At 31.1% G+C, this 15,478-nt stretch overlaps 1 protein-coding gene across 1 annotated transcript in view; it reads right to left on the reverse strand.

The window, feature by feature from the left end:
* The window catches only part of LOC111085077, a 51,269-nt gene that overhangs the window by 1,803 nt on the left and 33,988 nt on the right, over positions 1-15,478 (reverse strand). Inside the window, exon 3 of the mRNA XM_022382195.1 lies at positions 13,802-14,116. Within this exon, the coding sequence (XP_022237903.1) occupies positions 13,802-14,116 (315 nt within the window). The remainder of the gene's footprint in view (positions 1-13,801; positions 14,117-15,478) is intronic.

Below are 15,478 nucleotides of genomic sequence, written 5' to 3' on the forward strand. Positions count from 1 at the left end.
GGTCTTTAGTTAATTTAATCGTCGAAAAAACGTTATAAAGATGTATTTTCACAGTTTCTCATAGCTGTCATTAATGCTTCTTGAGATTCAAATTCTGCACTGTTTTACAAAGGTAATATAATTAAGTTTAGATACATATATATATATATATTTAAACACGAATTTTAATAATAACACTTTTCACACACACGATCCCTCATCTCATTTGTTTTCTTTAAGCTAATAGAATATTATAGTTATTTGAAATGTCCATAAACGGTAATTTGCGTAATCTGCAGGTATTATGCGTAATAACTAAGATATGTGAAACAATTTTACACAATGTACAGTTCATATGCAAAATTATAGTCAATAACTTGTCAAAATGTGTTGTGGCGTCAAATTAAGGTTGTTATAATGAAATAATGCAGACATGCTTTTTGAATATTTATCAGTAGTTTTTATTAACCATACAATGATGCAATGAAGTGTGACGGATTTGTTATACGTTTATTTTAATATCGATGTTTGTTTAAAGCATGTATATATTTAGAAATGTACATAACGTATATTGATAAATATGTATTGTGAAACTCCCGCCTATTCTCTAAATTTTGTTGTAGAAGATTCTCGAGTGTAAGAAACGTCAGTGTAGCTTTGTATTGTTACGTAATCTGAATTTTCGAAAAAACACTCCACACGCCTATAAATATAGCCAATGCGACGCGCCTAAAAAACAGTATCTATTATTGGTTTGCTACAGTTAATGTGCTATAAACTTCGGAAGCTATAACTGTGACTGTTATAACGCTCATAATGGGAGATATTAGATATTTGACGAAGAATAAATATAAGTTTCGAACATTACAAACCATTTAATTTCAGTGGATTCACATCAGACATTAGTACTTTTACGAAAACATTACCCAACTTCAACGGTGGAAAACTTGCTAACTCCCTACAAGTGAATTATACCAACGTCAACTCGAAATTAACTTGGTCATCGTGAACCCTCAGTAAGATATCGAGGAATCTCCAGACCATAAAGAAGACTTTGTATTATTTGTAAGTTTGTAAAACTTTTGTATATAAATCATTGTTCGTAATAATTATTTGTAATAACTGTTATTGTAAGTTGTATTGTTGTCTGTATATTAAAATATATTTGTATTAAAAAGAAAACTGTATCAATCTACTGAATTTAAATTATCAGTTAACTCGGTTTCAGACCATTTAAAATTCTAATACGTAACATAATAAATTGGGAGCACGTAACAAAGACAAAATTCGATCTAAATTAAAATTTAAATCATAATTCAATTTATATCTACCAGTGCCAACAGGATTTAATTATCAAAATTTTGTTGAATCACCCTCTCTCGAACAACTATAAAATAACTTGCTAGAAATTGCCAAATTTTTAGAACTAGAAATTAAAAGATCATTGAGAAAAAATGAGCTAAAAAAGTTTTTTTTTTCATTTCTCATAGTCCTTGCGGACCGTTGAGCCGATGGCAGATCTTGCTCTGCCATCGTTTCTAAAGCTGTTTCTTACGTCAAGGATGCAACCCACTTGACAGCCTTCCCTCTGTGAAAGAACGAGCATGCTTAGTGTGACGGTCATGGCCAGGTGGTTAAGGCGCTCGACTCGCAATCTGAGGGTCGCGGGTTCGTATCCCCGTCACACCAAAAAATATATTATCGAAATATTAGTCGACGATAATTTGTTGCCTGCGGAAGCATAAGAGGAATACTCTAGTGTACCCACTAGCCAATCGAGGTTGAAAGATAGATATAAATTAGAGATCCAGCTAAAACTCAAACAACTCGATCTTAAACAAGCTAGTATCGAAGCCGAGAAAGAGTAAGCTCGTATCGAAGCCGAGAAAGAACAAGTTTGTATTGAAGCTGAAACAGAAAATAAGCGTCTGTTGGATTCCTGTTTCTGATTCAAGGGCGATTTTTAATCATTTATTCCATTATTGACTGATAAAAAAAAGAGAATTGCTTTATTTTAAAGGAGTTTGTAGATACTGGGATTGTTCGAGTTCGGGATTTATTATATAAGGTGGTTCCACGGTTTTTACGGAAGGAGACCACTATTGATTTGTGCAAGGACGTTAATGTTTCTGTTAATTCGAGCGCTATTTCTTCCCATTTAGAGGTTTTACATTCTGCCCTTCTTGAAAGTTGAAGGGTTCTTCTTCTTTCGCAGTTGCCGATATCCGACTCTTAACAGAAGGTTTCTTTGTCTATTTATAAGCCTCCTGGAGATCTTATATTTTCATTTTTAGTATTTTTTTATGAAGTACATGTATCGTATGTTCGTATGCAACCTTCGGTAGTACATAATCTTTAAAGTTCTGTGGTATTATGTATTATGTAAGGAGTGGACAAATATTGAAAGCCTTGTTTTTATCCTTTTGTTGGGTTTAAGTTATGCAAGTTAGACTTTTTACTTTGGCACCACGCAGTTACAGCCAAAGTGAAATTAGTTCATATGTACTTCCATCCAACAGGTTGCTGTTCTTTTTGTCAGATGTCATTAGAATCTATTAATCATTTAATTCTTCAGTGTGATGAAGTTCAACATTGGTGGATTTCTTTTATATTTAATTTCAAATATGGTGGGTCGTGTACTTACAGATCGTGAGAAATGTTTATGTGCTTTTGTGAGTTCTTTTGAGAGTGTATCTAAGGTTTATGTGCAATTATGTAAACTTTAATTCATTAGCAAAGCGGTCTATTTTTTATGCGAGGAAGGTACATTTATTAAAATGTCAATTTATTCATTTATGTTGTGTTAAAGCGAATTTAAAAAAGAAGATATTTTTTATTTTTGTAAGTGTTCCCAAAATAGTAATTTGGATGTTTTTTTATATTTTACATAGTACATTTGGTAAGTTGGTGGAGAGTGGGTCTTATGGTATATTCTTGTGGCACGTTTCACTTAAGAGTTTTCAGAGTGTGTATAATAAGTATATTTTGATGTTTTCTTTTGTTATTATTATTGTTTTTTCATGCAATCATGTCTATTATTCCGGTAATATATTTGTTTTATATGTATTGTTTTTATGTAGATTACCTTTATATGGGAGTGTATTAATACAGAAGAAAAAACAAAAAACAATAAGGCAAGGTGCGCGGAAATGTCGGTGAGTGTTTAGCGTGTTTTAAATTTCAGTGATATTCCGTTTACAATGGTGACTTTTAAAATTATTGAACTGTCGAAAATGACTTTGTTTTGGGAATCAAAGATACTTTGGCCATTAATAACTTCCTTCGAAATAGAATGCAGTGGACTAGTGTTGGGATATTTTTAAAAGTGTAAGTGTAATGAACGTAATACAATTTAAAAAGTACGCCTTATTTGTTTTAAACATTGGTAGCTGATGAACTGATGCTCTGTATTTAATTATACTGATCACTTCTCTAGCAGGGAACTAATGTTATAAAGAACTAATCACTTCCCTTGTTATATAAGTCGATGTAATTGACGTTAAGCTTTTATTTGATTACTAAACCTTTAAGAGAAAAACAGGCTGTATACTTAACCTTTAAAATGCACAGAAAAGCCACATAAAGTAAGAAGAGGATTATATTTGATAGCTCATCACTATGATTCTCAGTGTGATATATGAAAAAACTTTAATTTAGATTGTGTAGTTTTTGTTTCGAAAATCAAAGTTTTAGATAAAAATTAAAATGTTATGAAAATTAGAGTTTTAAATAAATGTTTTTAAAAGAATGTTTTGTGTTTTTAAATGTATTTCAAATAATTTGGACACGGGTAATTACATAGTAATGATATCAAATGAAAGAATAAGTAAAATCTACATTCTAATACTGTAATTAGTAAATAAAAAAGTATAATGAGTAAAAACAATAAGTAACATCTGCACGTTGTCTGTTCATGTAAACTTTATACACCATATCACTGTGATTAGACACAAACATCCGTGTATCTGTTTGGGCCTTATCTAACTACTCCTAGGTTGCTGGGCTAATATAAACCAAAATTTGTGGGATGATAGCTTGGAACAAGGAACATGGGGGTTCACAATCCCTCCACCCCTCTTACTGCTGTTATTGAGTATGTATTAGTTTTGATATAAGTTATCATTATCTGAATACTTAGATGGTGCCACGTCCTTACACAAAGTATTATTAAATTTTCACAAAAGTGTTATATATCTTGCAGAATGCAATAGAACTCTCTATTGATAAATGCAATAAAAATGACCGCCAATATTGCAATAATACATAAAATCAGCTGAAGTTTGTACTCCAACAGTCACCATAAGGCCAATATGAAGAGTTGTTTCTTCCTACTTTGACCCACGACCTTTCAACGTCGGTCCGCAAGGCACTATCTTGGCCAATTACTGTCAAGTAATTTATCTCGTGAAACACTGTGGAAGGTCATAAAGAGTTGGGTGCTAAAAGCGGGTAATAGAAAGAATCCCTACTGCCTTTACTTTGGTTGCTACCTCTTAATACAAAGTCACCCTGACCATCGCATAAAGTACACCATATTTCAAATATATACGTATTGAGTTCTTAAAACTTATAAAAACCTTTAATGAGGTAACAATGAATGCTGCAATATGTTATAAATAAATTGTGTGAAAGTTAGCATTTTGTGTTATTTATCATAGCATCCACCTTTTTAAAGTTCATAACCCTGGCAAAGGACGGGTACATCAGCTTGTGGAAAAATACTTTAGAATTAATGCGAGTGCAGGTACAAAAAACGGTTTTATGGAAAGTTTAACAACTTATTGCAGATAAAAGTTATTATAGTGGTTCTATTTATACATACCACGAGGCAATGAAATAAATCCCATACCATATTATGTTTATTTGTAGGCCTAAACTTTGACATCATGGATTTCTTGTTATCTGCAATAGACTTTGAAGTAAATGTGAAGAGATATTTAAATAATCAGGAATTTCAGCAGCAGGAAAAAAAACTGTTGAAAGATCCACTGATGAAGATGAAGAAATAAAATAAAAAGGGGAAAGATGCAATAAGCAAAAATAGAATAACCTTAAGATGCCTCGAGTGTAATACTGAATATTGTCATGTTCGGAAATCAACTGATGTGTACATACCATTTTTTGAAAAACAGGCCCAATACAGGAATACGGAGCTCTGTATTATGTAAATTACATTGGGTGGAAAAAAATATTAAATCACTTTATTTTTTACACAGTTTTCCTGGTTCCTATAATTTTTCGACTATATTATACATTGAAGAAGTGTCAGAAATGGTTATGGACATTGTATGGTGTAAGCTGAGTCATATTCTAGTTATTCAAACATATACATGCTTCTTTCTTAACAAACCAACCAATTATATTAAAGCAGATGATCAATTAATATTTGGAAAATACGATAACGTTCACCAAATTTAAAGATTTTGATAATAAAGTTAGAAAAAACGATCCTTTATTTTAACCGACGTTTCTACTTTCTGGCTTCTTCAGGGTTAGTACATAAAACAGTATGTATTAGCCTTCCAGTAGCCGCAATGGCGATTAAAATAAAAATTATCTTATAATTACATGGAGTGTAAGATAGTTTTTCTAGTTTTACTATCAAAATGTGTAAAGCCCTCCAGTATCCACGATAGATTTAGAGATAACGTCCCTAATGTAATTGACAAAAAGTAGTTACAGAGTCTGTTTCTTGTTTAGGTATATGATTGCGCCCACTCTGACTTTGATAACTATTTTGCATCGCCGTGGTATAGAGTACACGAGGGATTAAATGTAAGCAGGTGTGAGTTCATGATGCCACATGTACAATGAAAGTTAAAATCTTCATTATAGTTACAGCCGACTAGTTTCCGTAAAACAGTAACTAATAATAAAAACCTTACCTTTCATTATGGTTTCTGTGTTTTTTCACTTTAATGTAGTAAACAGTGTACCTGAAAAGAAATTATCGTTTTCGATAGGGTTAAGATCTTGGTGGTTGTTTGATCCTCTTCACCTCAAGCAATGAAATAAAACCTAAGATATATTTTCAATACATGTAGAGTGAAATTTCACGTCTACCGCACAGAGTACATGAATATTACCAATCTTTTTAGCCCTGTGGCATGGAGAGGAGTTATCCTGAAATATGTACTGGTGAACTCTATTAAAATGATCCCGAATTGTTGGCCTTAACCGAAACTGAATAATTTTGAAGTACTTGTCGGCATTGAGAGTGCCTTTTACAAAACATTTCGGGCATCATATACCCTACCTAGAAATGCATCTCCATATCACTTGAGCCTAGAGATACTTCACAGTTGCATTAAAACATGCTGGATGAAACTTTACTGAAAAAAAGACGTCGTAAAAAGTGCTTCGCATAAGTGCACGTTGAACTTTAGACATTGTATGTGCGACATACAATAATAAAACAAATTTCATGTCTTTTAATGGTTTACCTTAGAATTAGGCAGAAAAAAGTACTTATGAAACATAAAGGTAACATTTAAACAATTTCGGTCGTTAAATTAATCAATGACATTTTGAGAATATATTTACTAAATGTGTAACCATTTTTGTCATATATTTACTAAACACCGTAATAATTTATCTGATATATTTGCTGGAAAACTGTTGTTATTAAGCATAAAATTACACATTTAGCTATCTGTGTTGTGTCTATCAAGGGTATGGAAACCTGGTTTTTAGCGTTGTAAACATTGAGACTTACCACTGATCTACTAGGTAACAATGTCTTTAATATATTCACCAGAATTGTAACCATTTTTCTGATATAAGTACTAGAACTGTAGAAATTTCTCTGATATATTTACCAGAGCTGTAACTATTTCTCTGATATATCCACCTAAGGTGAGGCTACAGATGAAGTAATTTTAAATACTAAAATGAGACTGAATTAGAATAAACAGCAGCCGTTGTTAGTTACATTAGTAGATAAGGATTGAACTTCCGATAATTTTTGGTGGACTAGCGAAATGTTTACTTATAACATATGCCGTAGCAAATTAATACAACTTTAAACATATGTTGTTAATCATATCCTTCAACGAGAGGAAAAGTTCAAAGCATTCTTAGAAATTTGTTAAAATTTGATAAAATGACCTCTGTGACACCCGCAACCCTGGTTGCTGAGTAGTAAATTTGAGGGCTTATAATTCTAAAATTCGGGTTTTGATACATGTGGTTCGCAAAGCACAAATAGTCCATTAAGTAGTTTGCGCTTAACAACAAACAAATTACTAGACCTATTCTTTCTGCTGTCCATACACACATTACTACCAACTAAATACAATTCTAGTCCTCTTATTACAACCATATACCAACAACAACTTTACATTTAATGAATCACTATTTTTAGTTTTCAAGGGAAGATCACTTGTTGGTCAGCTTTGATATAATATCACTTGCGACCAAAATTCCAGATAAAGAAACTATCAACATATTCCTCTAAATATTCTCAGTTCCAACAATTTAATTAGCTCTTGTCTTCAACATTATTTTTCTTTTCAATAATTGTCTTTTCGGCCAACTAGGTTGCGATGGTATGGTGTCACCCTCAGCTCAACTTTAGTTAACACCTTTCTCTATCAGTATGAGCAATCAATTGTACACATAGATTTAAACCGATCCATTATAGAAGATATGTTGGTGAAACATTTTATAATATTTTCTTCTAAAGATCATTCACTAATATTTTAAACATATCTAAACTCGTGTCGCCCCAACATAAATTGTGCTTGTGAAATTGAGAACTTTCCAAACTATTGTTGGCCATACTTATAAGTCATGGTCTTAACAATTTTTCAATGACCACATTACACACACAAAAATATAAATAACTGGCCTCTCTCTGTACTCGCTTCGATAGTTTCTCACCTTCTAACTATAAACGTATTCTGATCACCTGCTTACTTACTAGGTAGAACCTGTATCATTTGTTCTACACAACTAAATAAAATTTATATAGCCTAATGTTAAATGTTAAATGTATTTATTGTCTTATTTACTTAGGTAAACAGAGATTAATTGTGAGAAATTAATTCAGTGATCTGTTGCATAAATGCTACACCGAAATACAGCTGTTTTCACTGTTTATTTTTAGCTGTTTTATTGTTTTATTTAGATATCTTAAAATAGGTGTTTCCTGAGTTTTCGTTTTTAATACTATAATGAATATACCGTATATTATTTTCTGCACAATAATGAGTAATAACAGGTATAAAACATAGGCTTAAGTTTCATCGGCGACCGACAGCAAAACAATAACAAATATAGACGTCAAACGTAAGTCTCAAATTTCTCGTTTTTTATGTATATTTAGAATTTCCAAAACGGGAATATCCCTTGTATTTAATGGCTTTGGAAAGTATCTTATGAGAACAGGACCATTCAGTAAGATGCCTATGACCTGTAATATCCCACCTGTGGTAAGCAAATTTCAGCATCTAACAGTAACAGGTAAGAATTTACAAAAAAAAAAATGTCAGAGGCAAGAGCAGTCCACATTCTCCAGGCAACAGTAAGCAATATAATCAAGAGGGATATCAGTGTGAAAAAGTGGATCATGTCATGTGTTCCAAATTACTTCTACGACATATCCATTCAACTGTTGCGTACCTCAAGCAGTCAGTTGAAGAATAAAAGGGATGTTCATGATGTACCGTAAGGATGCATAATGGTTTAGTTGCCAACGAAGCACCTTTGAATTTCTGGGCGATCTAACTGGGAATTTCGTACAGTAGGTGGATTATAGAAAGAAAGTAGAAAGAGGAATGTGTGATTTGGCCATGACAGCATTTCGACGGAGCCTTTTTGCAAGGAAAACTAAGCTGTAGTGCTATTGACATAATGCATTGTCAATATAACCGGACATGAGATGTATATAAAAAATATAAATGCAGACTTGTTAGAGACTGATATTCACGAAGTGTAATTTGTCATAAAAACTAAGCTAAACATGTATAGGGCAGTAATTTATAAATTAAGATGTTCTTAAGTAGTATATTAGTGTACCTTGAAAGTTTGTTAACAACTGTTTCAGTCTGAGATTTTTTTAGTCTCTGTATAAATGTTTCGATATGTATGACAACTATCTTATTTAGAGTTTGTGATTTTACGCTGAAACATCGCTGAACAATTATAACATGTGATCAGAAACTTTAGACTGTTTGTTGTAGATTTAACTTGTGACCAAATTTATCAACACTACCCAGAAACAACTAACTATGTTACCATCCTTTATATAATAAAATCTTACATTTTTTTTATCTGTTGATGTCTAAGTAGATGTTTCATTCTAAAAAAATATTCTAAGCCAATTAACGCAGTCTGAACTTTTGACTGTTTGCTGTATTTAGGGCACAGTGTTGAATAGAAAGTATTCAACAATTGTGCACTAACTGAAATGTACATGTCCCGTCACATATTGAGAAACAGAATATCGTGAATACACATTAAGTGTTTTATTATAACTATGTAAAGTGAAAGAACTATATTTACTGACTGTTAAATTCAGTGACATACAAAAACTCTAGTTAAAGTATGGCGAACATTAAATTTATGTAGAAAATATATGATTATTTAGAGTTTGAACTGTTTATTTTCAATATTAATTATAATGTAAATACATAGATAGTAGCATTGTATTACAATTTACTTGTTCATCTTTTATTTTAATAAAACATGTTCTGCCATATTGTTCACCTTCTTTTAGTAAAACCGTGAGTCAGATGGAGTGCTCTACATTCAAATGAAAACGTTATCTTTATTAGCAAATATAAAAAGTCAAAAGCTTTCCTAAAACTTGTCCTGCCCTTTATATTTTCTAAACCAGAGTTTATCTAGCCTGTCAGTGGTCTTGAATATCAAACACGTGACTCATGTCAGGAACAGGCTTTAAAAGACCAAGTAAGAGACGTGTCGACTATATGCAATTAGTAAGAAACAAGCTCTACTAGACAAAAAGGTTACAACAGTAATTGTTGCTTACACATATCCTGTTAAAATATACTGACTTATAAAGCAAAACATGAAAGTAAGCCTTCTTTTCAGAACAAATTGTCTGATATATAGCAATACTGGTTTTAATTGTTACTATAACACTGTTTCCTATGCATTAATTATATTTTCTGAGTATATGGAAATTATAACATGAGATAATTATACTGAACTTTTCCCTGATTGTTCACTATTGTTTATAAACTATATGAATCTTACGTACTGAATTGGAATGAACATAATTTGTAGAAAAGCTAACCCAATAAAATTACAAGCTGTGATTCTTATAGCATTTGTTAAGTATGTACGATAGCATATTGTGACATGATGACATATGAGTTTTATATAAGAACACTAAACTGTATAATTCATGTTACCGAAAATCTTTAGAATAATCACTTGATTTATAACTAAAGCTCCTAATGTGCATTTGGAAAACTAATAAGCTTAAATGAAAGATATGGAAATAACATTTGTGGTTTGTAGAAAGGATACTGTCACTTTTTAAGGCATATACAAGGCCAAAGTTTTCTAATCTTAACATCTGGTGTTATACATCAGTAATATGTTAAAATAGTACACATCTTTTGTATGTGTGACCACGTTATGATCTGCTAACGAACAGTGGTCTTGACATCAGACAGTCTCAAAGTTGTATGCATAGACATTTAAGTATGTAAAGTAAATGATTGGTTATAATCATTTAAAAGCCCAAGCACTTTCTGCCCCTCAAGAAGAAAGGTTCACCTTTCGAAAGTGTTCAGGTTATAGGGTTTTTATCATTTGGTATCAAGTCTTCATTAACCTACGTGTTTTTCTGACATCATGAAATTATTGGTTTTAATAACTGCCTCATTTATATCATGGATAATATGTGTGTGTTATAATAGTTGTATTGTTGACTTGTGAAAGTGAAACAACAGGTGTCCCACAGAACATTGCTTGCCTTAAGTAACATTATCCTTAGTAATGATAATGTCTTCAGCCCATAGAAACACTATTTAAATTCCGTAAGTGAAATGGCATATTTTGTCAAGAACATAGCTGTATGGATAAAGACAAACTAATGAAAGTGAAACTACATAGCGTCCTTTCCAGGACAATAATTCTAAAAAGTGTGTTTAAGCATAGAAACTGAAACTACAATCAGTATATTTAATCAAAATCAGTTGTGTATTTGCTTGTCCTTTATTGTAAGAAAGAACACATTGAAATATTTGGTCAAGAACATAGTTATATGGATAGTATAAATCAAACTAGTGAAAGTGTAAAGATTTATGTTAAATTATTGCATGATACTCAAATAAGTATCCTTTTCAGGACTTTATTGTAAAAAGTATTCTTAAATATAGAAACCAGAACTATAATCAGTATATGTTAAATGTGTGCTAAATCATACAAAAGCAATTGACTGTCTTCTTGAATATTGTAAGTTGTATTTAATAATTTACTTATAAAGCAAAATTGCAAACCCAATGTTGTGAAATTAGGTTAAATTTGTAGTTTTAAGACTTTCTTACTATAATATCATGTTGACCTACATCATACCAATCCACCCTCTGGTGCCACTTCAAGGCCCACTTTCTGATTAACTTCTACCTGTCATGGCGGCCTAACAACATGCCCCTAGCATAGCAATCTCTGGACAACTTCCATTGTCATGTCCGCATGTCATGATGCCAGTGCCCTCCGGTTCTATTTCATGGAACTATGACGTCACATCTAACAATGCTCTTTCAGTCTTTTGGCTGTCCAAGCAACTCGCCCTCTGGTGACACTTTGTGGAAATATGAAGTCATCGTCTATAATAACATCATCGTCTCTACCCCTTCCTTCCCCTCCTATTGCATTATGACCCCCACTGAGGCGGCATCTTTTGAACACAGGAATCCCTCCCTAACTACTTGTGTTTTACAAATTTCATATAATTTGTTCAAATACACCAATATTACCTCTATTTATTTTGATTTAGATTAGACTAGAATTGTAAATCAACTTTTATAAGCAGCAATGATGTAATTGTCAGTAGACATATTAATAACAGTAGACATTAAGTTACGTTTTTTTGTCTCACAAAGGACATACTTAAAGAGTGTTTCAATCAAGACTTTGTAAGAAGTTAACCTATCCAGATTAATAAATCCTGGTATTACAGCAAAATATTCTATAGACAGTGCCATACAGTGAACAGGATATAGAATAAAAGTTATTATATATGGCTACTGGAAACTTGTATTTAACCACTAAATAACAATGCATTTTAAATTAGTATTAGTTTATTGTGATGTAACTTCACACATACACAAACATTACTGTTATTTATAATGGTACATTTTATTTCCTCAGCTTCATTAATTAAACTTAAAGACATTTCATAAAAACATATGATAACTTTTCTAAGAATAATGCACCCTCAGTACAATTCAAAGTTAATTGAGAGCATTCTGTTGAATATAGATTGTACTCGAATTTTCATTAAGATCAGAATTTATTTTCATATTGAGTTTAATGATCTGTTTTAGATATATAATGATATTTTTCTCAAACAAATCTTTGTTGTTTACATGTTGTAAAAGTAATGATTCTTGTGACGTTACTATTTTCTAAGAACATTTAAGTGTACTAAGATTAGCAGTGTATATTAAAACTCACAAGTCTCTGATGATAATAATTTAATATAATATTATTTCTATTAATCTCACTATGTAGAATATAGTCAATAGAAAATATGTAAAACTAATTAAACATCCTAGTAGTTAATGTCAGCATATGTAGTTCTATGATTATAGACCACCAAAGCAAACAATTTCTAATTTTCTCGTAAGCTGTATACAGATAAAACAAAGAAAAACCATAATAAATCTCTATTTAACATAATATTGTACGAATTAATATATTCTGTGAGATTGGTTCAAAATATTCAAACTAATGTTTCTACACAAACATTTCTCCTCTATGTCCATTCATTTGTTTATAATTTTCATAAGTTCTGTTTATAAATATCCATTGCACTTTCCAGTTATTAATGTGTAGTACTTTAATTGCTTGATAGTTGTATAAAGCTCTCTTCATTAATGTGAGACTAAAAATGTTTAGAAAATGAATAATGAACAAGAAATGAAAAATACGAAGATACGTGTATCTTGCGTTAGTTCAAAGCAGTACAGTCCAGGTTTAAAATAAGATATTACTGGATAGCTTATATAATATATAATCAACTTTACTCATAACAATTAAAAAGGGTTTCGAACCAACCTATTTATAATTAAATAAAAGTTAATTTATATGAATAGTTGACATTAAGACCTTCTTTTTTTTTGTAATGTTGAATTGTCATAATTCTAGAAAGCAACCTAGGTAGTTTATAGAGAATATAAGCAACAGTCATATTCTGTTCAACTTAAATTAAGTTGAATCCAAATAAATGAGTAGTGTAAAAATGCATAGTTGTAACTAGTTTAAAAAAATATCTAGACTAGAAGGCAAAACAGGCCAAGTTTATTATTGATATTGAACTTTATCGGTCTTACAAAATAGAGCTAATTTTCTTTGTAAACTTTTGCTTCATTAATAAACTAATTTTTTATTTTGTCAAGAGCTGGGAAAAGCCAACACTTCTTTAAAAAATTCTGTATATATATAACATATACAGTATATATGTGTGTTCAAGTTTTATCTACATTTACAATTTATCTCATTAGAAGTTAATGACTTTGAAGAATACTCTTTCATTTTTTATAAATATATTATATAACTTCTATTATGAGAGTACTCAAACGTAATCATTAACTATTTTTCAACATAAGGTGGATAATCTTACCAGGATAATGAAACAGTCTTCTTTCTTTCGTAAATTTGGTTCCACTGAGAGTAAGAATACATTCGAATATTGTAGGCTCTCTTCGAGATAGTTTATTTGCCTTCAATGATTTCACAACAGTTACGTTATAGCCATTATAAGGATCCTGAGAATAGATATAAACTTTGTCTACCTCCAGGTCTTGAAGCTTTTCTGTGGAAGTTATCTTGTACAACTTTCGTTCATGATCTGGAAATACTCCCTTAGTTTCACACAGTAGTCTTATATTATCTTTTGACTCATAAGTTAGAGTGAAAGTAAATTCTTTAGGAGGAGCTGCAAAAAGTAAATATGTATAAAATTAAGCTATTATGTTTTATTTTAAATATTTGTAATTTTATATTTTGATGCAAACAATTACCTCATACAAACACATTATCTTACTTCATTAATGTTTGATTTACAACATTAAATGAAAGAAAACTAAGATAAGAACTGAACTGTAAAAAAAAAGAATTAAAAATACTATCTTATGATTTAAAAAAAACAAAGAAAATATTAGAAAGTGGATTAACATTATATATTAAGACATGAGAAGCACAACAGAAACTACTAATTCTACAATATGTGTTATATAATCAAAAGTTAAATATTTGAGCAATTATCTTAACATTATAACTAAGTGTACAACGTATTTCGAGTAAACTGCTTACTTTTTTGATAAGCTTCAAATATGTCTGAAAATAGAATAGATAAATAAACTTTTTCCATCTGGTTGAGGACATCTTGCATAATGAAAAGTTTATTTGATTTATACTAAGTAATTAATATAGTTTAATGGATTCTTTGCTTCTCTTCATATGTCACAAAAAACGAAATGTAGACTTTTGCAAAATCTGTAAGAAGTTATGTCGATAATACCTATGATAAATTTAAGAAAAATCTCAAATACCATTTCTTACAAAAAATCTTAATGAAAGTGTTATTATTTTCAAACTAACTTTCATAATACACCGGGGATGAAAAACTGTTAAATACACTGAACTGTGAATCTGATGGTTCATGGTTCCTGCCCTGTTACTACAAATTCGTGCTTCAAACGTTATGGTCGAGGGTGCATTATAAAAGTGATGATCAAATTCTACTGTTAAATGAGAATAAGTCATAAGTTGACAGTGGTAGATGTTGACTAGCTGCTTTTAATCTGTTTATCAGCTCAAAATTATGGACTGCTAGCACAGATAGCTCTACGTGTTGATTTACCCGAATATACAAATAAAGTAAGCAAGAATTCTTGAAGCAAAATTGTTCAGTATCATTAGTTATTGGGGTATCCTGGACACACATGCTGATTGGATACCTCAGAGGGAGGGAAGGTGTATAAATAATGATGTTATAGTGCCATGCACCAGAGACAATTACGTCATAATTTCATGAAGTGGCATTAGGGGGCGTTGTTGTCTTAAAGGAGGGTGTGATCTCATAGTTTCACTAAGTGGCACCAGAGGGCACGTTGGTATAATTAGCGCATAGATAATTCGCGAGTAAACCGCCAGAGGGTGATGTAGATCGTGTCATTAACTCATAAAATATTAAAGTGGCAAAAGTAATATTTTATTTTTTACATGACATTGTGTTTACAATTATCAGTAATGAAAATCTGTTATTACAAAGACTATATATATATATATATATATA

Source organism: Limulus polyphemus, unplaced genomic scaffold (assembly GCF_000517525.1).
Source record: "Limulus polyphemus unplaced genomic scaffold, Limulus_polyphemus-2.1.2 Scaffold228, whole genome shotgun sequence".
NCBI lineage: Eukaryota > Metazoa > Arthropoda > Merostomata > Xiphosura > Limulidae > Limulus > Limulus polyphemus.